General features: G+C 40.9%; 1 protein-coding gene across 3 annotated transcripts; it reads right to left on the reverse strand.

Moving 5' to 3' along the window:
- Window positions 1-321: 321 nt before the first annotated feature.
- MTCH2 (mitochondrial carrier 2) lies at window positions 322-25,122 on the reverse strand. 3 transcript variants are annotated; one of them, XM_021009782.2, is made up of 13 exons: window positions 24,864-25,119; window positions 19,435-19,519; window positions 19,140-19,246; window positions 11,885-11,911; window positions 11,607-11,678; window positions 10,023-10,080; window positions 9,723-9,774; window positions 9,225-9,284; window positions 7,804-7,897; window positions 5,807-5,854; window positions 4,960-5,027; window positions 2,973-3,048; window positions 322-1,454 (listed from the first exon to the last, which is right to left on the reverse strand). In XM_021009782.2, the coding sequence occupies exons 1-13, from the start codon at window positions 24,948-24,950 to the stop codon at window positions 1,368-1,370; spliced, it is 921 nt and encodes a 306-aa protein (XP_020865441.1). In that variant the 5' UTR covers window positions 24,951-25,119; the 3' UTR covers window positions 322-1,367. The 3 variants fall into 3 exon arrangements, with proteins under 3 accessions (XP_020865441.1, XP_020865442.1, XP_078004799.1); XM_021009783.2 differs by lacking the exon at window positions 11,885-11,911 and having other exon boundaries at window positions 24,864-25,122; XM_078148673.1 differs by lacking the exons at window positions 11,607-11,678; window positions 11,885-11,911; window positions 19,140-19,246; window positions 19,435-19,519; window positions 24,864-25,119 and adding an exon at window positions 10,264-10,356.
- Between the last annotated feature and the right edge of the window lie 373 nt (window positions 25,123-25,495).

Consider the following 25,495-nt stretch of genomic DNA (forward strand, 5'->3'; position numbering starts at 1 on the left):
AGATTAGAGGTTTAGGATGCTTATGATTCTGGAGCTAGCTTCATAAAATAGTACACACCTTGTATGTAATCCCATTTAGAATGTTGGGAAATAAGATACAGGAAAAACTTTTTGTGAGATAGCAAAACCTACATGCCCTCTGGTGGAAGACAAAAGGCTACAGTTACATTGCTCCTACAGCTAAGATCACTTTTTTTTTTTGGTTTGGCAATGACCCAGTACATTTTTCAGACATGTGACACCACTGGTAACATCAAATTTTCTTTAGTGATTTTTTCTGGATCTTTTAGATGTATCCAAAAAAAAAAGGAAAAAAAAGAGTTTAAGTTTTTTAGAATTTTATTTTTCCATTTCCTTCTAAAATGTTTTTTGTTCTGTAAATTTCTGTAACGCACGTGGTTGTGGGTCACACCATGCCAGGTTACTGATGTTTTGGCTAAGAAAATCTTGGTAGTGGAGAACGAAATCTACATTATCAGACCCAGAATTATCAAAATCCTTTTTAGAGTGTCATTAGAAATTAAAACTAAACCACTCCCACCCTCTTTTAAACAAAACGGGGGAGGAGGAAAAGAGAAGAAAAATAAAAAGATCACGTACAGTTAAAATCAAATTATAATGCACTGTTGGGTATGGCAAGGACACAGCTCATAGAAAGGACCAAGGACAGCACTGTAGTAGTTTTCTAATTTGTGTTTTCTACTTTACAGGGTTTGTTGTGGAGCTTATAGGGAAGGAGGGTTGAAGTCATTACCAAGTCAGCTTTCATTTTGGTTACAGGAATTTAAAAATAATCTTTGCTGTTGTTGACATGTCCTTTTCAAAACTCACTTCTATTTCCATTGAGTTGTGCAGAATGAGGGATAGGGCCAGAGAAACTTATTCAGAGCCACATAAGGGGAAGTAGGCTCCGTGGGGATCCTACCATCTCCTTAGAGTCCACAAGGAGAGTAATTATTTATCTCCTAGAAAACTGCTTTATTAATTTTTCTGACATTTCAAAAGCTGTTTCTATTCCTGTTCAGAATTTAACGATTTGTCATTCTTAAAAAGTTTAAAATCAAGGCCTAAATTCCATAATAACCTGCCCATTCCTCTAGAAAAGTGCAATTTTACTTTATGTAAATCATAGCTAAACCTAAAGCAAAAACTGCCCATTTCAGGAAAAAGAATCATTGGGGAATCTCAGCAGTAAAGCAGCTTGCATCGGGAAATGAACAAAAAAGGCAGACACCAAACACCTCCATTTCCCCAAGATTAAATGATTATTAAAAAAAAGCGCACCACACTGTATAGAAATCAACATTCTCTCCCATAATTCTGTGCATCTGGGACTACAGAAATGTCATTGCCCCTGCCCCACATCTTCAAATTAACATCCTCAGGTCACAACAGTAAGTCTTCCCAAAGGGGACCTTCCGGAAAAACAAGCTATTTCCGCGACTCATGTTTCCCTGGAAAAAAATCAAACAGATACATAAAACTTATAGTGAAGGCCATGAGATCAGTTAATCCAATTGGCAAAATGAGAAAAGACACAACAGATCTCTTGGAAATGCAACTAAATGGTTAGGGCATACAAACGATCCACTTCCACAGAACAGAAAGCTACACCCTCTGCCTGATGGTGACAAGCCCAATCACCAAATGCAAATGAAATGCCATTCTGCCTCACACTGAGGGCAAGAAGAGGCTCTCCACAGCCTTTACAAAGCTGTCAGTGCTACAGGGGTATGTCTGACTTATGCATGGTCCAATTTTACTATCTGTGCTAGGTCCCAGCAAGAAGTGAACTAGAGGCTCCCCCTGTGCTCCCCTCCTTATAGGCCTGGCCTGGCATCTTCTTCTGGAGCTGGCTCAGTTTCCCAGGTCACTCTGAGGAGGTATAAAGGAAGCAGCCACATGGAGAACTCAGGCTTCTGTTCTTCCTTTTCTATGGGGTGGGGGGAAATGGCTCGAGAGAGAAGGGGGTATAACCACAAGAACAAATTCTCTCTCCCTAAACTGGGGACAACAGTGACTGTGGTGAAGTGCGTAGCAAACTCAATTGCCTAATGCAGGGAGGAGGTATGTGATCCCTGAAATTAGAGGTAAAAAGTTACTACGATGGCTATTTCAGCAAAACATTGTAGCCTTTTATTCTCAGAGAAGGTCCCTGGACTTCTGTTGTGGGACACAGCAAGCCCAGTGGGATGCAGTCTTCTCCTACTCATTTTTTACAGACTGATCTTGGACTTGGTGAGATAGAGCTTGCTCTCACATCTATCACAACTGCCCCAAAGTAATGCAACAAAGAACTTTTATCTCCTTTCTTCCTGACCTTGTTTTGTATAAACATTCAAAAGCAATGGTGGCCAGACAATCCCTCGCTTTTTAACAGGCTTGATGCTCAATGGTGGCCATGGTTACAGTGAGGTCAGAGACTTAAGTAATCATTGCTCAAACAGCATCCCAACGCATCAACTCTGGGTCTAAAAGGACATTTGTTACCCTGCATACTAGACTGTACTCAGAGACAATGCAGCCTAGCTCTGTCACTGATCTGCTGCAACAGATTAATGTGACTTCCAGTGCCAGAAATTCTTCACCTGCAAAGTGGGGTAATACTTAGCCTCTAATAACTGTTGGAGAAGAAAAAAAAATTTGAATCTGCATCTGACTGCAAATTTGATTCAGAGTGGGAGGGAAACAAGTGCTTAGTAACCAACACTCTTTCAATAACCTGAGCAGCCAATGAACTGATCCTTTACAGGTTAATGCGCTTTTAAAAAAATTTTCTATGGATTATTTCTCACATCTCGTTTCTGTTTGCTAAGCATGACATTGTCCCCTTCTGCCAGAATGTCAGACTGAACGCCATTCAAATTAAACAAATGACAGATTGGTAGCTGCAGACCAAACTTGTGTGAGAAGGAGGGATCGAGTTAAAAACCTGGAAATACTGGTTCGCAAAACTAAAAGAGTAACCATACCTCTTTTTGCAGCATAGACCAGCAGTCTAACCAGGAAGTGTAAATGGGGGCGTACGGAGGGCATCCACCAGCAAGCCTGAGAGAGAGAGAGAGAGAGAGGAGCTCGGTTACCCTCCCCTGGCTCTGTGGAGCCTGGCACCCTCCAGCCCCCACAAAGGTGAGGAAGACGAGATGCCTGTCGTGAGGAAACAAACGTCACTGAAACAGGGAGAGAGGTGGGACCAAGTCTTTTACAACTGAATCCACAGGCTAGCAGACTCGGTTCATTCTTCATTCTTTAAGTACTACTTGGGAGCCCTGCCTGGCAGATCCTGCAGGAGGCCCTGAAGACACTTAAGCACCATGGTTACTGTCAAAGAGACTCAGGGAGCCGCGCTCTCCACTTTCAAACAGACACCGGCCGCTTCTGCTCAGGCAGTGTCTGGGAGAATGTTCGCAAAGCCTTCCTCTCACGTGTGCTTCTACTCTGGGATGCCTTAGAAATCACAAAGTGGACCAAGGTGCCCTGAACACCAACACCCCATTTCCTCAGCTTGCATCCTGTTTGATGAATGGCATGTTGACAAGGATATCTCTGCATTAGGCACTGCACAGGGATAGAATGAAGAATTACTATAGGTGCAAATTACTACTAAGGCAGAAATACGCATTCTGGAGGGCCACTTTTAGCGGGCAAAAGCTGGACGTCTGCATTTTGGCCTCCACTGAAGCCCTCCTCCGACACAGTGACCCTAAAGAGTAGCAAGAGGGTGACGAGCCCAGGCCCAATGATGGAGGGTGTGCCTGTCTTCTCAAGGACCAGGAAGGAAAGGCTCATTATCAGGCTGGCCAGGGGAAATGAATTTTTCATGAGGACTATCTGCAAAGGTATAGACATTGTAATCTGTGTGAGCACAGGGACTGTCCATCCAGATGAAACTATGGAGCTCTGAAGTAAAGTGATACAATGTAAGGGAAGGAGGAGAAAAGGCAATGAAAATGAACCTGTCAAACGTACTTCCTTGCAAGGCCTGTCCTTCCACAAAGTCCTTTCTGATTGAAGTTCAAACCTGATACCCACAAAAACAAATCACCAGCCCTTCTAGTCACCCAGAGGGGTGACTCCCGCGGAGAAGGTGCCAGCTAGCCCCACCAACTCTGACCCAGAACAGGCAAGCCAGGTGAGTTGAAGCAGTGGGGTGGTTAAGGACAGACAGAAGGCAATATGTGCAGAGCAAGTCAAACTGGTCACCATTTCCCTTAGACCCCGATGGAGACAGACCAAGAACCTTGGGCACAGTCATGCTTCCAGCCTTCATCCTGGGAAGCAGCCCAGCCACTCCTTCTGAAGACCCAGAAAAGATCTGGCTATCAAAGTCTCTGGCCCTGTCAAAGGCTTCACACTAAAAACTGATATAATTTTGTCCATGGAAATGACATTAAAGGGTATTAGCATCTGCTCTGCCTCTGCACCTAGTGGACCACGGGACCTTTCCATCTGACTTGAGAGCTGAAGCTGAAATTGTCCCTTTGTGCTGTAAGCTCTCCCAGCAGAATGGGAGCTCCCTGAAAGCAGGGCTGCCTTGCTTATCTATTTGTATCTCCGGTGCTTAGCGTAGTGCTTGACACACACAAAGTGGCTAAGGGATATAGGTGTGGTTTGTGTACATGAGTTGATAAGAAAAATAGAAGAATTCAATAGTTAGCTTGCCTCCTTTGGAGTAGAAACTCCTTGAGGGCACAGACCATATGATTTGTTTTATGTCATATTATAAGTAATTGTTAAAAGTTCATTGAATGTGCCACTTGTTAAGATATACACAATCACCACCTAATAATAGCATAAATACCAAATCAGGGACCGGAACTCATAACATGATTCAATTACAAAAGGAAGACTGTTGCTTTGGGAGAAAAAAATTGTCCTTTCCAAAATTCCCATTACGACCACCGCCTCTGAGTAAAAAAGGAACTGACAATCAAGAGAAAGAAACCAATGGTTACTTACCCACAGTTGTTGACAGCCATCAGGTTGGAGACAAGCACAAAGGGATAGGTCAGCATACTGGCAAAGAACTAGAACACCAAAAAGTAAGAAGATGGCAAAGATTTCAGGACAACTTTTAATGTTCTAGCATCTATTCTGCCTCTATATCTCTCTTTCAAATGGCCCAGGGGCATATTATTTGCACTTGGAGTAAACAAGAAAATTGATTAAGTATTCATTCTGAGCATGGGGATGAGAAATATAGAACCTCCCAATGCACATTCAATACATCCTTTAAATTCCGGCCATCAGAGGCAGGAAGTTAGTCCTTGGACCAAATGGTGTATTGCCTCACATAGAGCTCTCACTTTGGTTGCTTGATCAACAGTTTCATGTAGAGAAAAAGGCTTTGTAATACATGGGGTAAAACCATATACAAAGATAATTAGAAATAAACGAACATTTCAGAGTCTCACAGCCAAATACATGAAAAGGGTTACCTTTTCCAGGTTAAAAGGGTGCTGATTTAGTTAGGCGATATTTTAAAGGTACCACATGGATCAAGATAATGAAAATTCTTCATCACTGAAGTATCAGGAAGTTCGCTCCCTCAGGCCAGAGGGTCATTCAGAGCTATAACACTAGGCTAACAGAGGTGGACAGGCTGATTTTTTAGAAATGGTGTGGATTCAATAATAAGATTTAAGAAATCGAGGTGCCACTATTCACCTACAAATATCAATGAACCTGGGAGGAAATGCCCTCTAGACATGTGGTGGATGACTTCTACAAATACTCTCAACACAGACTGGATGATAAACACAAAACTCTGTTTCTAGGCTGATGAGAGGAAGATGAACAAACTTACTCCAGTAACAGCCTGGGAATAACTCTTCATTTCATTCATGGTAGAAACCTAAAAAAGGGGAAAACCTTTAGAGCAAATGAGAAAATTCTGCTGCTGTTAACAACAGCTGAGACTATCAACATATCCCACACCTCATTGACAATCAATTTCTTTGTAAAGCCTTCCAACTAGATTATAAAAGTATTATGAAGAAGTAGACCAATATGATTATTCAAATCTATGTGAAACAGCAGACAAATACACATTAGGTTAAAGTGATTTAGGTACAGAAGAATGAGGACAGATTTTTAAAAAGACTGGTTAACCATTACCTAGAGGCAACCAGGCGACACAGTAGATAGAGCATTGGGCCTGGGGTCAGGAAGACCTGAATGCAAATCCAGCCTAACAGTAGCTACGTTACCCTGGGGAGGGCACTTAATTGCTCTCTGCCTCAGTTTCTTCAACTGTAAAATGGGATTAATAACAGCATCTGTGTCCAGGGGTGCTGTGAGGATCAAATGAGATGTGTGGAAGGTGCTTAGCACATAGCAGATACCTGTTCCCTCTCCTTCCTATTGACTAGAAATATGATTCCTCTAAATAGGGTATTCAGTTTAAGACATATGGTCCTATTGCAGGGAGATCCATCATATGGCCCTTTCCTTCAAGTGATATACAAATCCAAACCATGTCTGACCATGGATTTTCTTTGACTGGCATTTCCTCATAGAGCCACTGGTCATCCTGTTTTTCTCCATGGTATGCGGTAACTAGGCAGCTAGGTGGTTAGGTGGATAAAGTGCTGGGCCCGGAATCAGGAAAACTCCTCTTCCTGAATTCAAGTCTGGCCTCAGATATTTACTAACTGTGTGACCCCTGGGCAAGTTACTTCACCTCAGTTTCCTCATTTGTAAAATGAGCTGGAGCAGGAAATGGCAAACTCCTTCAGTGTCTTTGCCAAGAAAACCCCAAATGGAGTCATGAAGAGTTGGGTGCACCTGAAATGACTGAACAACAATGGGGAAACTGCCATAGTACCATTATGCCACAGAAGGGCACTTCACTTAAATACTCTAAGTGTCACCAAAGGGAGAATGTATACAGGTGATGTCAGCTCCCCAAACTCCTTCTTGCAGAGTACGAATTGTTCAGCTAGGGTCCATGGGAAGAATTCAGGGGAGCTAAGAACTTAGAACTTTTAATATTTGAATAACTGCATTTCAATATAATTGGTTTCCTTGTAATCCTAGGGATTTTATTTTATGCATTTGAAAACACTCTGAAAAGGGGTCCGTTAGTTTCACCACTGCCAAAGGAGGCCACAACACAAAAAGATCAGAACCTCTCCTCTCATGCAGAGGGAAGTGAGGGATTCTTCAGGACTTCTTCAAAATGCACCAGAACCCCAACGTATGCTGAACTGCCCCATTTCTCCTTAATATTATGGGGAAGCTCAGTCCACAAGTGGTTTGGACAGATGGCAATAAAGAGATGGGCTCTTGAAATCATCTTCTTATTCTTGTGCTTCCCTCATATACCTGTTGGTTTTTCATACTGGTTGCTGAGGCTGCTAGCTGGCATGGTACATGGAGTGTTCTACCTGGAGTCAAGAAGACCCCAACTTAAATCTGACCCCAGACACTCACTAGCAAGGTCTGTGACCTCGGGCAAGTCACTTAACCTCTGCCTGTCTCAGTTTCCTCACATGTAAACTGGGAATAAGAGCACCTATTTCCCAGGGTCACCGTGAAGGTAAATTAAGATAAAATTTACAAAGTGCTTTGCAAACCTTAAAAGTGCCACAGAAATTCTAACTACTATTTGCATAATCTTGAACCAATCCTACATCATAGCAAGTTCCTGGAAATCCACAGGGCCTTTCTATGGTCAAGAGTGTAAGCTTCTCCATTAGCTCATGGCAGTCCAGCCATTACAGTTCTTTTTCACTAAACTAGGATTATCCAGCCCTAAAATGTGGGTCAGGTCATAGTTTCTGCAGGTCGAACACAACCTACCCCACTCTCCAGTGCATAGGTATTGACGAGGTAGGCCAATGAATTACAGAGCCACAAGGAAATGATGTCCCCCAGGAGGCGAGGAATAAGGCCCCTGCCATAATAAAAAAACAACAACAAAAAAACAGGTAAGAGTTTAGAATAAAGACAAAGGGATGCAAAAATCTACTCTGTGTTAGCCATACTTCAGATGTTTCGAGTTTTTCAAAATGAGATTCAGAGAAATAAAATAACTTTGAGTAATTAAAAAATCTGAAACCAAAGACCAGAATGTAATCACAAACTGAGCACATCTTCACCTAATTCACCCTTCGGGAAATGGAACAGACAGAGGTCAAAATACTGAATGCTGATTTCCAAAGCCCTTCATTCCATTTTAAAAACGTATAGGTGAAGTAGACTCCTCATACTCTGCCTACTGGTCTATCATGTTTATTACTATTCACTACATTTTTTGAAGTCAAAACAATCTGTTAGAGGCTTAAAAGAGGATCAGATAGGGATTCTGCTCAACAAGGTTTTATAAAATCAGAAATGCAAAAGAAAAATCATTAAGAAAAAGAACATTGTGCAAAGAGGATGACTTTTAAAGTGATACCTCGAGGGGCCCACATGAGTCTAAGAATGTCTTCCTTTAGAAGGTTTTAAAGAAGGAAAATGGTAAATTCTCCAGCAAGGACACAAGAACTAAATGGACTCTTGGAATCTTTCACTTCCTCTAGACGAGTAAAAACGAATGCTGCTAACAAAGGACAAATTCCATCATCTTCCTACCTGTAGGAACTCTTACTGGAAACGGGCAAGCTAACATTTACGATGAGGTTACTTTAATACATGCTTATCCAGGACAAAAGGATTAATTTTGGGTGAAAAAGCTTAAATCACAGACTATTAGGTCAATGAGAATATGAGTTGGAAGGGTGCTTGCAGTAATTTCAATCTTGAGGGTTCATTCTGAAGGCAGAATGAGGCCTAACTTTTCAGAAATGGGTGGATTTGTTTTGCTTGCCTATGCAGACTTGTTATAAGGGTTTTCCTTTTTCTTTTCCCTTCAATTTATTTTTGGGGGAGGGCGGGGGACTGGAATGAGGGCAAGGAGACTATCAACAGTATTGCCAAAAAACACGGAAGAAAAGAGAAGTCACTGAAGCATTTGAAAATGCACAGAAAGAAGTTTAGAAGGAAACAAATGAGCGAGATAGCTTTGAAATTAACAATGAATTTATTATATCTTAAAAGGAAAAGCAGGCTGTAGATTTTCATGGTTTTAAGTACAAACTTCATTTTATTTGGAGTCTTTTAAGTTCAGCACTTAAAATCAACAGACTAAAGAGAAACCTTTACCCCTCCTAATAGCTCCCTTTGAAGATTCCCCACTCATGCTAAATTACTTAAGCAAAATCACTTCAACATCAACTCACGCAAAGAATCCTAGGAAGCCTTCCTCTCGGTAAATGGTTACTATGGAGTCACACAGTCCACTGGATGAGGTAAAGAGAAAAAACAGAATGTTTTGTTATTTTGGAGACATGAAGAAAAGCACTTACATTGCTGACACTGATGAAGCCGAAGGTCCTCCTCCACACACCTCCTCATTCCCTAAGCCTCTTAAGTGAGTTCCTTTAAAAAAACACCCTTGCTTTTTTGGCATATTCACACATAGAAAACAGGGTGACTGCAGGTGTACAAGCAGCAGCAAAGGAGCATCACTCTCCCATGATGTGGTCAATCAATCAATATTTATTAAGCACTTATTACGTACCAGAGCCTGCACTAAGTGCTGGGGATACCAAAAAAAAAGGCAAACAACAGTCCCTGCTCTTGAGGAGCGCAGTCTAATGTTCACATGGAGTCTCTGTTCTATCAGTCAAAACTGTTTGTCAACCTCATCTTATGAATGCGTGGTATGAGGCACTCACCAGTATTTGGTCTCTCTGCCAATGAATTGCACCATAGACCTCAGGGTAATCACTGTAGGAAAGAGAGAAGAAAGGCATTGGTAGACACTAACCCTGAAAACCAGCTTATTCCACCTAGAGAGACTTAGCTATCTGGATAACCAGGGGTAAAAAGAAAACCACAAAACCCCACCCCCTCCCCAAACAAAATCACTAATAAATCCCACAGTAACCCTCCTGAGACGTCAATGCATAACATGAATATTAATGGAATGCATAGCACGTCCCACACCCGATGATTTGTTACACCAAGAAACATACCATGGAAGGGATGTGTAACGAGGGTAGCCGCAGAACGCGCCATCATCTCACGAGTCGTCTAGAAAGAATTGACACATATTTCTGAAACCTAAATTTTGACATTCAAAAGTTGTATGAGATCAAATGCGGGTGAATACTGTACGATATGAAAAGGGAGTGAGGTGAAACAGTGCTCCAGCCCTGTAGTCAGGAACAGTAGCATGGAGAAGATACAATAGAACACTTCATCATTCTAGCATACCTTTCACTCATGGATTTCAATGTTCTTTTTTAGTTATTCCTCAAAATATCTCTGCGAGGCCGGTTCCCGTTATTTTCTCAATTTTATAGATGAGAAAAACAAAAGCAAAAAACAGGGAGGGTCACCAGCAGGCAGTCACAGAGCTGGAAGAAAAACTAAGAGTCCTGAATTCAGAGCATAAGGTCATGCTCTCATTCTGAGTGACTTTCTTTCCTGAGTGACTTTCAATCAATCCAGACACCTCTATCACGCAGGCATTATTTCAGGGGCCTCTCCAGTGAGAGGTGTAGTAACTTTTAATAGGGCTACACTACAACCCTATAAAAATAAGAAACTTGGAGTTGCTGAGAATAGTTGTCATTTTTCTATTCTAGGGCACTGTATGGTGATAGCAAAGAAGAATAAACTATAATTCCTAGATACAAAAATCCCAGTTTTGGAATATGCTAAGTTTGTCTTATAACTTTTCACACAGAGCTATGTCCTTGCTATTAATAAAAAGACAGTCTCTGTGAGTCACTATTGCCTAAATGGAAGACTTTTGGGACCACCCAAATATGTGTGAATTTATCAAAATAAGATCATACAATACAAAATGGGTCAAAGTTAAGTGAAAAAAAAAATTTTTTTAATGAAATTTTATAAACAAAATACCGAAGTCTTAAACTTTAGTTGCTGAATGCTAAAACCTAACTCTATGACAATATCTAATACCCAAACAAAAGGAGAAGCTCTTTTGGGAGTATGGATAGGCAAAACGGAAATTTCTTTAGGGGAAGAAGGGATGGTGAATGGGGAGATCCCAAACTAGCCAAGTGTTAGAAAAGCATTCCTAGAGCTATGACAGTTAGCATGCCTTGGGCCTCATACTATCTATCTTTAACCTTTTCTTGAAAATTTTTAGCTCTCTCAGGACAATTTCAGTAGCAACATAATTCTAACAGTTTAGACAAAAGAGTCTCTTCAAGGTTAATTTTGGTTGAATGCATCTTTTTTCCTAAAACAAGATGTAAAGTAGCACAGCTAAGTCAAAACCAAGTTAATGGTTTCATTTTAAAAAACAAGAGGAGACTAATGAATGATATTACAATTACCAACAATCAAGAAGCACTTATTCAGGAGGCCTCCTGGGGCCAGATCCTGTTCTAAGTACTGGGAATCCAAAGACAAAGAATGAAACAATTGCTATTCTTAAAGTCAAGAAATGAGGCAAAGGGAAACTTGAGGCCTTGAATCAGACACTGATTATATATGTCTGAAGGTCTACTGATTCTATACATACTGTAGCACCTTGAGTTCAATTTAGGGAAGAATTTTTTTAAATATCTAGGTTTATCTCCTACCTCCTTAATAACCTTGTCAAAGCTGGATGGGCCATCTTTTTCTGCAGAAGGTGGAGGTCCTTGTTTTAACTCCTGTGAAAAGAATAAGAGTCAGGCTTCTTATGGTTTCAAACAGAATAATTCAGACTTGTGTCTACTCCACAGGCCAGCGGTTTATTAAGTACTTAAAGTACTTAAATTAAGTACTTAATTATGGTGCCTTCTCTTGAAGGAAGGGTCAAGCAGCAGTAAAAATCTGCAAGGACCGGGTTCATGCATAAAAACCAGCTTCAACATACCTCAGCCTTGTCACAATCCTGGTATCGCTACAGAGGAAAGGAAAGAAAAAGAGGCTTTGGGTTATTGTAAAGTCCTACAAAAGAAGACCCAAAACACAAATTGTACTGGTGGTGGCCGGACTAGGTAAGATGTCATATGTATTCTCCTGATCACATATCTTCCCCTGTCATTCAATCAATGGTTACTGCCAACCAAGTAGCTGACCAACCACACTGCCAAACTGGGCATATGGGTCTTGGACAGAAACAGTGCTAACAGGATAGGCTAGCCACACATGCAAAAAACTGGTGGAATTATAGAACAAAACTTCTTTTTTTTTCTTTTTTGTTTTTTGGGTTTTTTTTTTTGGCTAGACAGTGGGGTTAAGTGACTTGCCCAGGGTCACATGGCTAGTAAGTGTTACGTGTCTGAGGCCACATTTGAATCCAGGGCCAGTACTCTATCCACTGCACCACCTAGCTGCCCCAAAATTCATTTTTTTCTTCTGGAAAGAACAGGATGGATACCAAAGAGCAAGGCTATAAGAACATCAACTTTCCAAAGTCTGATCAGCTGAAATCATACAACTATTTAAACTGCTGTAATACCTGAAAGTTTTTAAAGCAAGAAAATAACATTTGCACACAGAACTCAAAAATTCACAAAACACATAATATAATTATTTCCTTTGCTCCTTCACACAGTTCTACAAGGTTCTGATTACAAAAGACCAATCTAAGGTCACATGGCTATTGCCAGCCAGCACACAAACTCTGGTATTCCAATTCTGAGGCCAACATCTGTTTGACTACACTCCTGAAGAAGGTAATGCAGAAGGATTAGGTATAGTTCCTCTCAATATGATTTTATAAAGATGATTTAGACATACCAAAAGAAAAATTACAAAGAAAAAGGCCATCAGAGGATTCTGGGAAGATGGCAGAGTAGGTCAGAAAACTTTCAGCTCTCCAAATTTCCCCCACAGAAAACGACAGAGAACATTGTCTCAGACAGAATGCAGAGCAGCAGAAATATACAAAAGTCAGGCAGGGTAAAGCAGCTGTTCTCCTAAGACAACCTAAGAAGACCCCAGGAAAGACCTGACCTCCAGAGGCAGAGGTTTGGCCAGAGTGAAGTACGAACATGTCCAGGTCAACTCTGTGGAATCAATAAACAATAAGCACTGTAGGCAGCTGGGGTTGGGAGGCAGCCTCAGTCTTAGAAACTTTCATCTCACCAACAGTGTGGGTGTCCGACCACAGAAGGCTAGACGGAAGGACCTTCCACTATTGAAGGATGCCAAGCACAGCTGTGCTGATCAGACACATCCTAGGTGGGCTGTGGTGGTGGGGAAAAGGAGCTAGCACACACTCAGTGGGTGCAGTAGCTAGGGGCAGGGACCCCATTGGCTGTGGACACTGGCAGGAGGGCAAAGTCTCTGGTTTCAGTTCCAGGGCAGAGAAGACAGCTGTAGTTTGCAGCCACCAGAGGGACCACAGGGAGTAAGGTCATTTGCGAGAGTTACCTGGGCTCTAGCCAGGGCTTAGGACTAGGAGAGAAGAGCCCAAGGTTGAGCCCTGAGCCAGATCTCAGAAAATTACAGTAAGAAGGATCTGAGGTTTGGGGCATTACTCCCCATACCTCAGGAATAGAACTTGATCACACTAGTAGCTACAAAAAAAATAAAACAAAACAAAATAAATAAAAATGAGCAAGCAAAGAAGAAAGAACCATAGATAGCTACCATGGGGATAGCGAAGAGATAATGGAGCTAAAAAAGCCACTCCTTTTTCAGTGAGAAACGTCAAATGATTAATTTGACAAAAAGATTTCTTAGAAGAACTTAAAAAGAACTTTAAAAATCAAGTAAGAGAGATTGAGAAAAAATTAGGAAAAAAATGAGAGCAACCCAAGAAAACCAAGAAAATTATTAAAAGGAAGTCAACCAACTGGAAATAGAGAACCAAAAACTTAAGGAAGAAAATAATTCCTTGAAAACTAGAAATGGGCAAAGGGAAGCTAATGACGTTCTAAGACACAAAGAAATAATAAAACAAAATCAAAAGAATGAAAAAATAGAAGAGAACATGAAATATCTCATCGAAAACCAACTGATCTGGAGAACAGATAGAGAAGCAATATAAGACTGTCTGCAAGTTATGATTGAAAAAAAAAATCTTGACACAATATTACAAGAAATTACCAAGGAAAAATGCCTTGAAATTCTAGAACAAGACGGCAAAGCAGAAATTAAAAAAAAAAATCCACTAATCACAACCTCAAAGAGATCCCAGGAGGAAAACTTGCAGGAATATCATAGCCAAGTTTCAAAGTTCTTAGGTTAAGGAGAAAATACTGGAAGCAATAAGAAAAAAAATTTAAATATTGTAGAGCTACAATAAGGATCACACGAGATCCAATAGCTACTATGTTGAAGGACCGTAGGTCTTAGAATACTATATTTTATAGAACAAAAGAGCTGGGGTTATGATGAAGAGTAATTTACCCAACAAAGTTATGAATAATCCTGAATTTTAAAAATGGACATTTAACGAACTGAAAGGCTTTCAGGTATTTGTGATAAAAACAGTAGAACTTAAGGGAAAATTCAACATGATATCCAGGGGAAATATAAACATTAAGGACCAATTATAAGGGACTCAATAATTTACTTCTTATATATGAAAATATTATCAGTTCCATTATGACAGTCATTTTTTAAAGAAAAGCTTGGGCTGAGTTGAGTATGATGGGGCGATTCTAAAAAAAAACTGTATAGGGAGAGATAAAAAGGAGCAATTATCTCATACAAATGAGCCAAAAAAGGAAAAAGTGATAACAGAAGAAGAAGCTAGTGGGGGGAGAGTAGGTAGTGCTGAAGCCTTACTCTCAGCGGGAATGGGTTAAAGAAGAAACATATATATCTAAAAGGGTATAAAAGTCTTCTATATTCAGAAAGAAATAAGAGGGCAAGGGGATAGGGTGGGGGAAGAGGATAAGGGAGGGATTTTTGGACGTGTGGGTAGGTTAAGGAATAGGAGGGCAAGGTAGTGGGTAGAAGTAAAGCAGAGGAGTGAGGAGGGATAGGGTGAGAAAGATAGTGAGGAAAAATAAAAACAGGAAGGAGGAAAATATGCAAGTTATTATAGCTCAGAATGTGAATGGGATGAATTTACACATAAAATGGAAAATGATAGCAAATTAAAAATCTGAATTCAACAATATATTGCTTTCAGGAAATGCTATAAAAATGAGAGATACACACAAATACCAAATAAAGGTCAGGAGTAGAATTTATTATATAAAAAAAGCAGGAGTAGTAATCATGATTTCAGACAAAGTGAAAGCTAAAATAGATTTAATCAAAAGAGAAAAACAGGGAAACTATACTATGTGTCAGCCATATTATTCAATATTGTTTAAGACTATTTAAAATAACTAGACAGTATATAATACCTGAGAACATATTTGCCAAAACATATACAGGAACTACACGAACATAAATATAAAACAGTTTTTATACAAATAAAGTTAGATCTAAATAACTGGAGTAATGTTTATTGTTCATGGGTAGGTAAAGCCAATATAAAAAAAAAGACAATAAGTATGATTATAAATATCTAAGTATATATAAGTATATATATGCATGCACCTATCTTTGTGTGTATTTATGTGTGTGTATGTGTGTGTGTGTGTATATATAAATAAAAAATACATATATACATATCTATCCCTTCGCTTTATTGTAGCCTTCTTTGGGAAGGGGGGAGGAAGGGAGAAAAAAGAACAAAGTAAAAAGTACACAGCAGAGAACAAAAGGAAACTCACAGGGAAGCAAAGAAAAGATGGACAGCTCTGAACACAAGGCATAGTATTTATTATATAGGCTTTCTTGAAATGGAAATTTTTTGCTGTATATTTTTAATACTCTTACATTCTACTGCGTATATGGCAATGTTTTTTTTCTTTTCTTATTTTATATTTAGATTAATGTTTCTTTTTCTTTTCTTATTGTCTAAGTTTCAGTATTTAAGTTTTAAAATAAATAAAAAGAAAAAGGACATCACACAAAGAAGACAACTTTTAAAACGACATTATGAGGGGTATATCATTTGGCCATCAAGTAAAAAATCAAGTCACACTTGAAAATTGGACTTATTTCTTTAAAGTCACATACACTCAGCTCTGACAAAAATAGAAAGTGGTAACATTTGTGCTTCAAGGTTTACAAAGCACCTTTCTCACAAGAATACAAAGACAGGCAGTGCAAGTATCATTTTTATTTTGCAAATGAGGAAACTGAGGTATAGGCATAGTAAGTGAAGGCTTCTAGATAAGAGTACTGGATTCAGAACCAGGAAAACCCCAATTCAGCTCCTTCGAGATCCTGGGCAAATCATTTATTTAATCTCTCCTCACCGCAGTTTGAAAAATGGGCATAAGAATAGCACCTACCACACTAGGCTGCAGTGAGGAATAAGTGAAATAATGTCTGAAGGCTTCACACATCTTAATGCACCACAGAAATGCTAGTTATTATTATTATTGAAAAATGAACCATAGGGAGAACATGGTCATGCTAAAAGCACTGAAGCTAGGACTTGAAACTGAGACTCTCCTAAATTCAAGGTCAGTCCTCTTTCTCTTCTACCTCATAAGAACTGGAGAAAGGTAAATAACAGAGAAGCCAGAGATGAAAGAAAAAATGTCAAGATTAAATGGAGTTATGGCTTCTTGTCAAACTTGCTCTTCCTTCCCTAGATTCTGACTGTCTAATAGTCTGACCGTCTAAAAATTCCTGTTTATCTCTGGACATTCCTTTTTTGGAAAGTTATTTATTTGCCTCTTTTACATCATTCTGGCCTAATTTCAATGTGTGCTTGGTCTAGGTATAATACAGTAAAGGCTGAAAATTACTTGATACCAGAGGCTTTTGTTCCTCCCTGATGCCAAAGCTGCCTTGGACACTGACCACACTGACACTTAACTGGGCCATCATCTAAGGCAGTGGTGTAAAACTCAAATAGATATGGATCCCTGTGGGGCTGCATGTTGAATCAGAAAACCACAAACTAACATTATCTGTTTTATCATATTTTTATTTACTTTGTTAAACATTTTAACTACATTTTAATTACATTTTAATCTTCAAACAAAATCCAAGTGAAAAGACTATAGCTACATGTGTGTGCTACACACACACACACACACACACACACACACACACACACACACACACTGTTTTCACGATAAAGTTGGATTTATAGCAGGGATGAAAGGATGGTTCGATGTTAGGAAAATAATTGGCATAATTAGATTAATAATATTAAAAACAAAATACCTAAAACACACAATTACAAGAAGATACAGAAAAGGCCTTTGACAAAGTACAACACTTACCAATGCTAAAATCCCTGCAAAGCATAAGCTATTTTTATTATGATAAAAAGAATCTAAAACCAAAAGCTAGCATTATTTGCAATAGGAAAACACTAATTCCCTAATAAATGCAACAATAAAGCAAAGATATACCCTTTCCGCACTATTGTTCACTGTAGCTCTAGAAATGTAATCGAAACCAGACAAAAGAAATTATAGACAAAGAAGAAATAAAATCATCCTTATCTGCTGATATCATGGTTTGCTTCAAAAACTCCACAGAACTTTAGCAGAGAAACTAATTACAGTTAAGAGCTTCAATAAAGAAACAGAATGTAAAACAAATCACTAGCATTTCAATATAACAAACTCCACAAGCAAATTAGAATATAAAATTAATATCTACATATAAAATATATACAATATACAAAGAATATCTGGGAGTTTATCAAGGCACACTTAAGACACAGATAAATACAATCACAAAACATACCTCAAAGAAATAAAGAATGACTTTAATACTTAAAGGGAGACTCATTGGCCATCAGTGGCCCAGGTCAATATATTTTAAAAAATGGCAAACATGGCAGTAAGTAGACAGATTTACTGCTATACCAATTAAACTATCAAGGAAACAATTTACAAATTTAGACAAAATGATAATAAATTTCATTTGGAGGAAGTGAAGTTTGAAGCTGTAGAATCTTGAGGGAAATAATGAAAAAAGTAGTAACAAAGGAGGAAATAGTACCTTTGCACCTCAAATTTTACTATAAAGAAATAACCACCAAGAGGCAATGTGATGTTGTAGAGAGAGAGACACCTGGACTTGGAGTCAGGAAAACCTGAGTTCAAGATCCATTTCTGACACATACTGTGTGACCCTGGACACTTAACCACTCTGTGCTCTAGGCAATTCTTTAAGACTAGAAGCTGCAGAGAGACACTGCTGCTCTACACTGGCAACACGAGTTTCTTCACCTGGGAGGAACAGGCTAGATAAAGAAAAATCAGGAAAAAATGAATTCAGTAACTCAGTGTTTGACAAATCTGAAAATATCAATTACTTAGGGAATAATTCACCTTTTAACAAGAACTGCTGGAAAACTTGGAAAGTAATACGGCAGAAATCAGACCTAGGCCAGCCTATGACTACACATGCCACAATAAGCCCCAAATGCACATATAACCTGACTATCAAAGAGCCCATCACAGAAAGTGGTACCAGAGAACTAGATCAAGCGTCTTTTAGGGCTCTGACTAGCATGTGCTCTAACCTAAACAGCAGATAGATGTGATCACAAAAGATAAATTATATCATTTTAAATTCAAAGAAATCGAAAAGTTCTTGCAAGAACAAAACCAACGCAGCAGAGGGATGCGCTACGTGGACTGGGGGAAAAAACCAACCACGCATCTAGTATTTTGTGGCGGTGGTATGGAACAGTGCAGCCCTGGTCTTGAAATCAGAAAGACTTGGCTTCAAATCTCATCTTACACATATTTACTAGCTGTGTGACCTGGACAAGTAACTTAACCTGGCTCAACTTCCTCATCTGTAAAACAGTGGCCTCTAAGGTCCTTTCCAGCTTCAAGTCTATGATCCCACAACTTTATTTCTAATATCTAAGATACATAGCGAAATTAAACATATAAGAAAGATAGCTATTCTCCAGTGGACAACTGTCTTTCAGTCACTGGAAGTGAAAAGGGGAACAGACATTCCATATAAATGTTAAGCAGATGGGAGAAGAAACTCAAAAGGGGAAAAGGTCACGGTTAAACACATACCCCTAGGGTGTGTACACATAACAACTGATCTACCGGATCAATAGCATAAGTTATACACAAAAGGTTATTTACATGTATGTGAAAATTATTTTTGAATTCACTGACCTGCAAAACTCTACTGTGGACCACAGTTCCGATGGCTCCAGAACACAGTCTGGGAGTTAAGCCTTTAAAGAGCCCGCTTTTTCCATCGATACTCATAATATGTTGAGCTGAGAAAGTAAGCCAAACACTTAGATCACAACCTGAAGGGATTACTACCTGTACACAAAAAATTCCAGAAGGGAATCTTCATGATCATTTCAGGAATTCTAAATTCTACCCTCTACTCCCTTAGGCTGACAAATGTGCAACAAAGTTTCATAGTCAGCCACCTCAAAGTAAATAAAGACCAGCTTACCATAACAAAAGAGCCCAGGGAGTTGACAGACTTGACGCCCAAAAATATTTCTTCCCAAAGTCGGAGGAAGAGGCTCATATCCCACCTTCAAGAGTTAAAAAAAAAAAAAGAAAAGAATTGTTATCACAGCCTTGAAAAGAGTAGAACTAAGTTTGAATGTTGCTATACAACTAAGGATGAGATGTGTGTTTTTCTAGCCAGGAATGGAGTACTTCAGACCAGAGAGAAAGTAATTTTGTTTTAACAAAGTACACAGGGGCAGTTAGGTGGCAGTGGATGGAGCTTTGCCCTTGGGAGTCAAGTGGACCCGATTTCAAATGCGGACTTAGACACTTGACACTTACTAGCTGTGTGATCCTGGGCAAGTCACTTAACCCCAACTGCCTCACCCAAGAAAAAAAAAGGGCACAGAACTGCAGAAAATGTGACAATTAGTCTCCAAAGAAAATCTGAGAGCTATTTACATTTGGAATGGCAAACAAACCCCGCGCCCCCCCCCCCAAACAACAACTGTTAAGTCAACTAGAGAAATGAGAGCATGAATTTCAAATTCAATTAGCAAGACAGTAAAACTGGCTAGACCCACAGCCACAAAATCTGAAGGGCAGATTGTGATCAGAGGTAGGGGAGGTAATTTTAATGTGGATTGCTATCTCATTTCTGTAATCTGTTCAGTTTTTAAAAATGCTAAAAGGATATTACTGGGAGGAAACAGACTATGGGCTATGGCCTTCATTTTCTACTATCATGATTGCTAAACATTTTTGTCTCCCTAAAAGTACAGTGAAGCATTTTTTTTTGGAGTGAATACTATTCTCCAATGGATAAGTAGTCAAAGGATAAAAACAAACAATTTTCAAAATAAGAATTACAAAATAATAAGCAACTATAAGAAAAACTGCTCCAAATTACTAAGAACAAATCAAAATAACATTAAGGTTTCATCTCATACCCAGCTTGATGACAAAGATAACAACAGACTGTGGAGCTGTAAATTGGTCCAGCAATTTGTCAATTGGAAAGCAATTTTGTCATACTCTAAGAAAGTGACTAAAATGTCCATATCCTTTGACCTACAGATCCCATATCTGGCCTTTTCCCTCAAGGTCAAAGAAATGAAAGTCTTATCTACAACAATAGCAGCCCTTTTTGTGGAAGCAAAGAAATACAAATAAAATAGACATGCCCTGTTAGAAGTTGGAATAACTTATCTAGTGTGAAGGTAATGGACTTTTACTAAACTATAAAGAACTATGAATATGAAGAATTCTGAGAAGCATGAGAAGGAATATAAACGGATGCAGAGCAGTAAGCTGAAAGAAGACAACACCATACATAAGGACAACAATGGACACAAAAATAAAAACCAAACCTGAACACTGCGTAATTATTAAGACCAATCTCGCCCCAGTAAAGGAAGAGAAAATATGCAATCCTTCCTTTTTTTGCAGAGGTGGGAGTCCCATGGGTGTAAAATACTCCATATATCATGTCAGACGTGGTTAATGTGCTGGTGGGCTTTCCTGAATTCCTTTTATTCTTTTTCTATTATTATAAGCAGCAGGGGAATATGTTTGGATATTTGGATGTAAAAACAAAGACATCAATAAAATTTAATATTAAAATAAATACTAACAATAAATTTAAAAAAGAATTTGGCCAAATTTACCAAAAGTACCTACAACATACAGCACACGGCTTCCCTGGGCGTCAGGAAATACAAAGACAAAAATGACCCATTTTCACCCATCCTGAGGAGCTCACACTCTACAAATAGGGACAACAAGCATACATAAGTATATACAAGAGACATATAAAGTAGACACAGGTAACCTTGGATGGAAAACCACTAATTGGCCATTGAGGAAGGCCTCCGGTAGAAGATATTGCTTAATCTGTAGTCCCAAAGAAAGCCAGGAACTCCAAGAAGCATATAGAGAGGAAGAACATTCTATGAACGAGGAACAGCTAGTACAAAGGCCCAGACAATGGAGATGAAGTTTCCTGTGTGAAGAACAGCATCACAGTTAGACTCTCTGGTTTGTCAAGGAGAGTAATATGTAAGGAGATCAGAGAGGCAGGAAGGGCCAAGTTTTGAAGAGCTTCAAATGCCAAACATAAGAACTTTTATCTGATCCTAATAGGAATGAGGAGTCAATATAATTTATTTTATTTTATTTTAGCTTTTTGGTGAGGCAATTGGGGTCAAGTGACTTGACCACAGTCACACAGCTAATAAGGAATAAGTGTCAAGTGTCTGAGGCCGCATTTGAACTCAGGTCCTCCTGATTCTAAGGCCGGAGCTCTATCCACTGAGCCACCTAGCTGATCCAATTTATTTTATTTTTTTCCAATATTAAGACTCCCCCCCGACACACACTTCCTCCTTACTGGAAATAAACGAAAAACCAAATCCCTATAACAACCTCAGTCAAGAAGTTTCCATATTTGCTACATCTAAGAATGTGTGTTTCATTTTGTACCTTTGTCTCCATCTTTCAGTGAAGAGGTGAACAGCATGCTTTATCGCTGATCCTCTAGAATCATGATTGATTAATCACTATATTGATTAGGTCTTAAAATTTTCAAAACTTTGTTTTACAATGTTGATGGTATGGTAGAAGTTGTGCTCCTCATTCTGCTCACTACACTCTGCAGTGGTCCATAAAAGCCTTCCTAGCTTTCTCTGACACTATCGCATTCACTTCTTACAGCATTCCCTTACATTCATGTACTGTTATTTGTTCAGCCATTCCCCAACTGACAAGACCTTCCTTAAGTTTCCAGCTCTTTGCCACCACAAAAAGAGCTGCTATAAATATTTTTGTACACACAGGACTTTTTCCTCTTGCCTTTGTTTCCTTGGGGTACAGACCTAGTAGTGGTATTACTGGGTCAAAGAGTATACTGTACACAGTTTAATAACTCTTTGGGTGTAATTCCAAACCACTTTCCAAAAAGATCGTACCAATTTACAACTCCCCCAACAGTGCGCTGATGTGTATGTTTTCCCAAAGCCATTTCAACACTTATAATTTTCCTCTGTTGTGAGGTAGGACCTCTGATTTGCCTTAATCTGCACTTCTCTAATTACTGTCACTGGACTTTATTGAGTTTGGGTGTACGTCGGGGCATGTACGAGGGATATACAGCAGTGTGGAAAGGCTTGAGGTAGGTAGATCAGTTAGGAGGCTTACTGAATAGCATCAGGAGAAACGTGACGAGGCTGGTGGATGTGATAGAAGAGAGAAGGCAAGCAACACCTGAGATGTGGAGACACAAGTGTCAAGATCTGGGAACTGACTGGATATATATATTCAGGGTGAGCAAGAGGGTGGAGTTGAAGACACCAAAGTTGTGAACTTGGATGACTACAAAGACAGTGGTACCCTTGACAGTAACAAGAGTTGCTCATGAGAAGGGTGAGGCAGGGAAAGAAAATGAGTTCTGTTTTGGATATGCCTGTAGGCTAACTGAATGTGAAACATTTAAGCAGTAGCTGGCAGTGCTGGACTAGAAGTCAGGCTTGGCACTAGGGCTGGATGCATAGATCTGTCCATGTATAGGAATGACAATGAAACCCAATGGAGCTGATGAAGTTACCAAGTGAGAGTGCAGAAGAACTGAGAACACAAATGACAGTCTGCACGACAGTCTCAGGGTATATGCAGTCGGTGGACTTGACACAGATGATGAAGCAGCAAAGGAGACTGAGAAGAAACACCCAGGAAGGAGGAGAACCAAGGAAAAACAGAGTCACACTGTCACGTAATGCCATACGATCCCAACTGTAATAACAAGTGCTGGATGGTATTGGCAAAGGAGAAATTTTGGGGAAAAAATTAAAAATATTTAATGCTTCAATTGAGGCAATCTGAATATTGACAAGCCTATTAATGTAAACAATTCTATAAATACAGAATACCATTTAAAACCATTTTACAAGAATTTATCAATTCACTCAAACTTAGCTAATAGCCTTTCAAACAACTTGTTTTTTAGCTCTAGGTGATGCTCATCCTGTCACGAGCCACATGGGTCCCACATCAGACCCTCAGAACAGACTTCTTCAGAAACCTGACTCAGCAACTCTTCTCAATTACCCTATTATCATTTCTGAATGAGCTCCTTGTGTCTAACTAGGTATCTGGTTCCAAAATCTGCTACAGAATAGCAGCTGCAAAAGAAACAACACCTTCCCAGTGCAGCCCCAAAGAAATCCTACCAACTTCCCCTCCAATAACTGTGAAGATAACTGTAGATATGACTTCTGTTGAAAGGCAGAGGAAGAGGATGGAAAGAGGCAAAGAGGAAGCCTTTTCCCTTTAGTTGGGAACTTTCTTTTGAGTCTGAAGGAATCAAGACACTCAACTGGAAACCCAAAAAGATTGTATATTACTGGTTTACAAAGTTAGAACAATATCCCATGGGTCTGTGTTTCCTCTTGCAATGTCAAGTCACTTTAGCACTTATGTACCAAAGGGAGGCAGAGAAAGGTTTGAAAAAGGTTTGGAGGAGGGGAAAATGGGAAAGGGGGATTGGACCACATTGGGGGTGTTGGGGAGAGGATCAGGAATGAGTCATGAAATCCACTGGTCATAACTATGTCCCATGGTCTGTTGTTATCTTGGAAATTTCCCCATAGCACTTATTTTACCCAAGAGAGGAGGGAACTGATCACACGTTCTTAACTGAAGTTTAGGGACTCCAGGGTCCAGAAAGGGAGGAATGAAAGGGAAGGAAGAGGAAAAGGGAGACCAGGGGAGAGAAAAAAGAGGGAGTCAGGAAAGGGGGAGAAAGTAGAAAAATAGAGGCCGGAGAAAAAGGGAAGGGGAGAGGAGGCCGGGGAAGCAGAGAAGAGGCCAAAGAAGAAGGGAAGAGGAGAAGAGGCCGGAGAAGAAGGGGAAGGTGAGATGAGGCCAGAGAAGAAGGGGAAGGGGACAGGAGGCCGGAGAAGAGGCCAGAAAAGAAGGGGAGAGGAGGCCAGAGAAGAAGGGAAGGGGAGAGGAGGCCGGGGAAGAGGAGAAGAGGCCGGAGAAGAAGGGGAGAGGAGGCCAGAGAAGAAGGGGAAGGGGACAAGAGTCCAGAGAAGAAGGGGAGGGGAGAGGAGGCCGGGGAAGAGGCCGGAGAAGAAGAGGAGAGGAGGCCCGGGAGGGCGGGCGCAGGGAAGGGCCCGGGCAGAGCCGCGTGCCCCGCGGTCCCGTCTCACTTTGCAAGGTCCCCTCAGGACTGACTTTCCGGCCACAGGAGGGGGCCTTCGGGGCCCAGGGAACCAGGGATGAGTCAAGAACTCCTCCGGCCCCACAGGTCGGGAGCCCGAGCCTCGGCCGAGTCCTCGGAGCAGGCCCAGGCCGGGGACTAGGCTGGCGGCGGCGGCGGGCGAGCCTCCGGGACGCAGGCCCGGCGGCGGCGGCGGCGGCTCCTCCTACCTGTACGAGCACCTTCACGTACATGAGCGGCTGCGAGAGGATAGTGAGGCCCGAGCCCAGCAGCACCTGACTGGCCGCCTCCGTCATGATGGCACCCACGGACGGACCGACGGACTAGGGGACGGGCGGACCGGGCCACCGACCGACCGGGTCCCGGGTCACGTGCCGGGGCCGGCGGCTTCGCTGACCCGCGGAGCGCGCACGCACGCCCTCTCCCCGCCTTCCGCGAGCGGCGGCGGAGGCGCGCACGCAGGGCCCGAAGAAACGGCAGCGCCTCGCGGACCGAGAGGACTAGGCGAAGGCTGTGGGGCGGGACCGCGCTCGCGGCCCGACCACGCCCTCTGATTCGACCACGCCCTAGGCGCCCGCGGCGAGGCGGAAGGCTAGTGCGCTTGCGCGGGGCAGCGAAGGGCGGGATGAGGTCAAAGGAGAAGGAGGAGTCGGAACTGCCCTGGCGGGAGAGTTTGAGGAAAGCGGCTCTTGATCGTCCTTCGGCAGCTCGCATCCCTAACCATCGGAGAATCACGGAGATAGCCGCCTTCCTCCCAGGCACGGCCTGTGTTGCTCCCATTTCACACTTGCGCAAACTGAGGGCGGGAGAGGGTTCGGCGAAGCCAGGGCCGCGGGAGCTT

Source organism: Phascolarctos cinereus, unplaced genomic scaffold (genome assembly GCF_003287225.1).
Source record: "Phascolarctos cinereus isolate Bilbo 61053 unplaced genomic scaffold, phaCin_HiC Scaffold_9;HRSCAF=440, whole genome shotgun sequence".
Taxonomy (NCBI): domain Eukaryota; kingdom Metazoa; phylum Chordata; class Mammalia; order Diprotodontia; family Phascolarctidae; genus Phascolarctos; species Phascolarctos cinereus.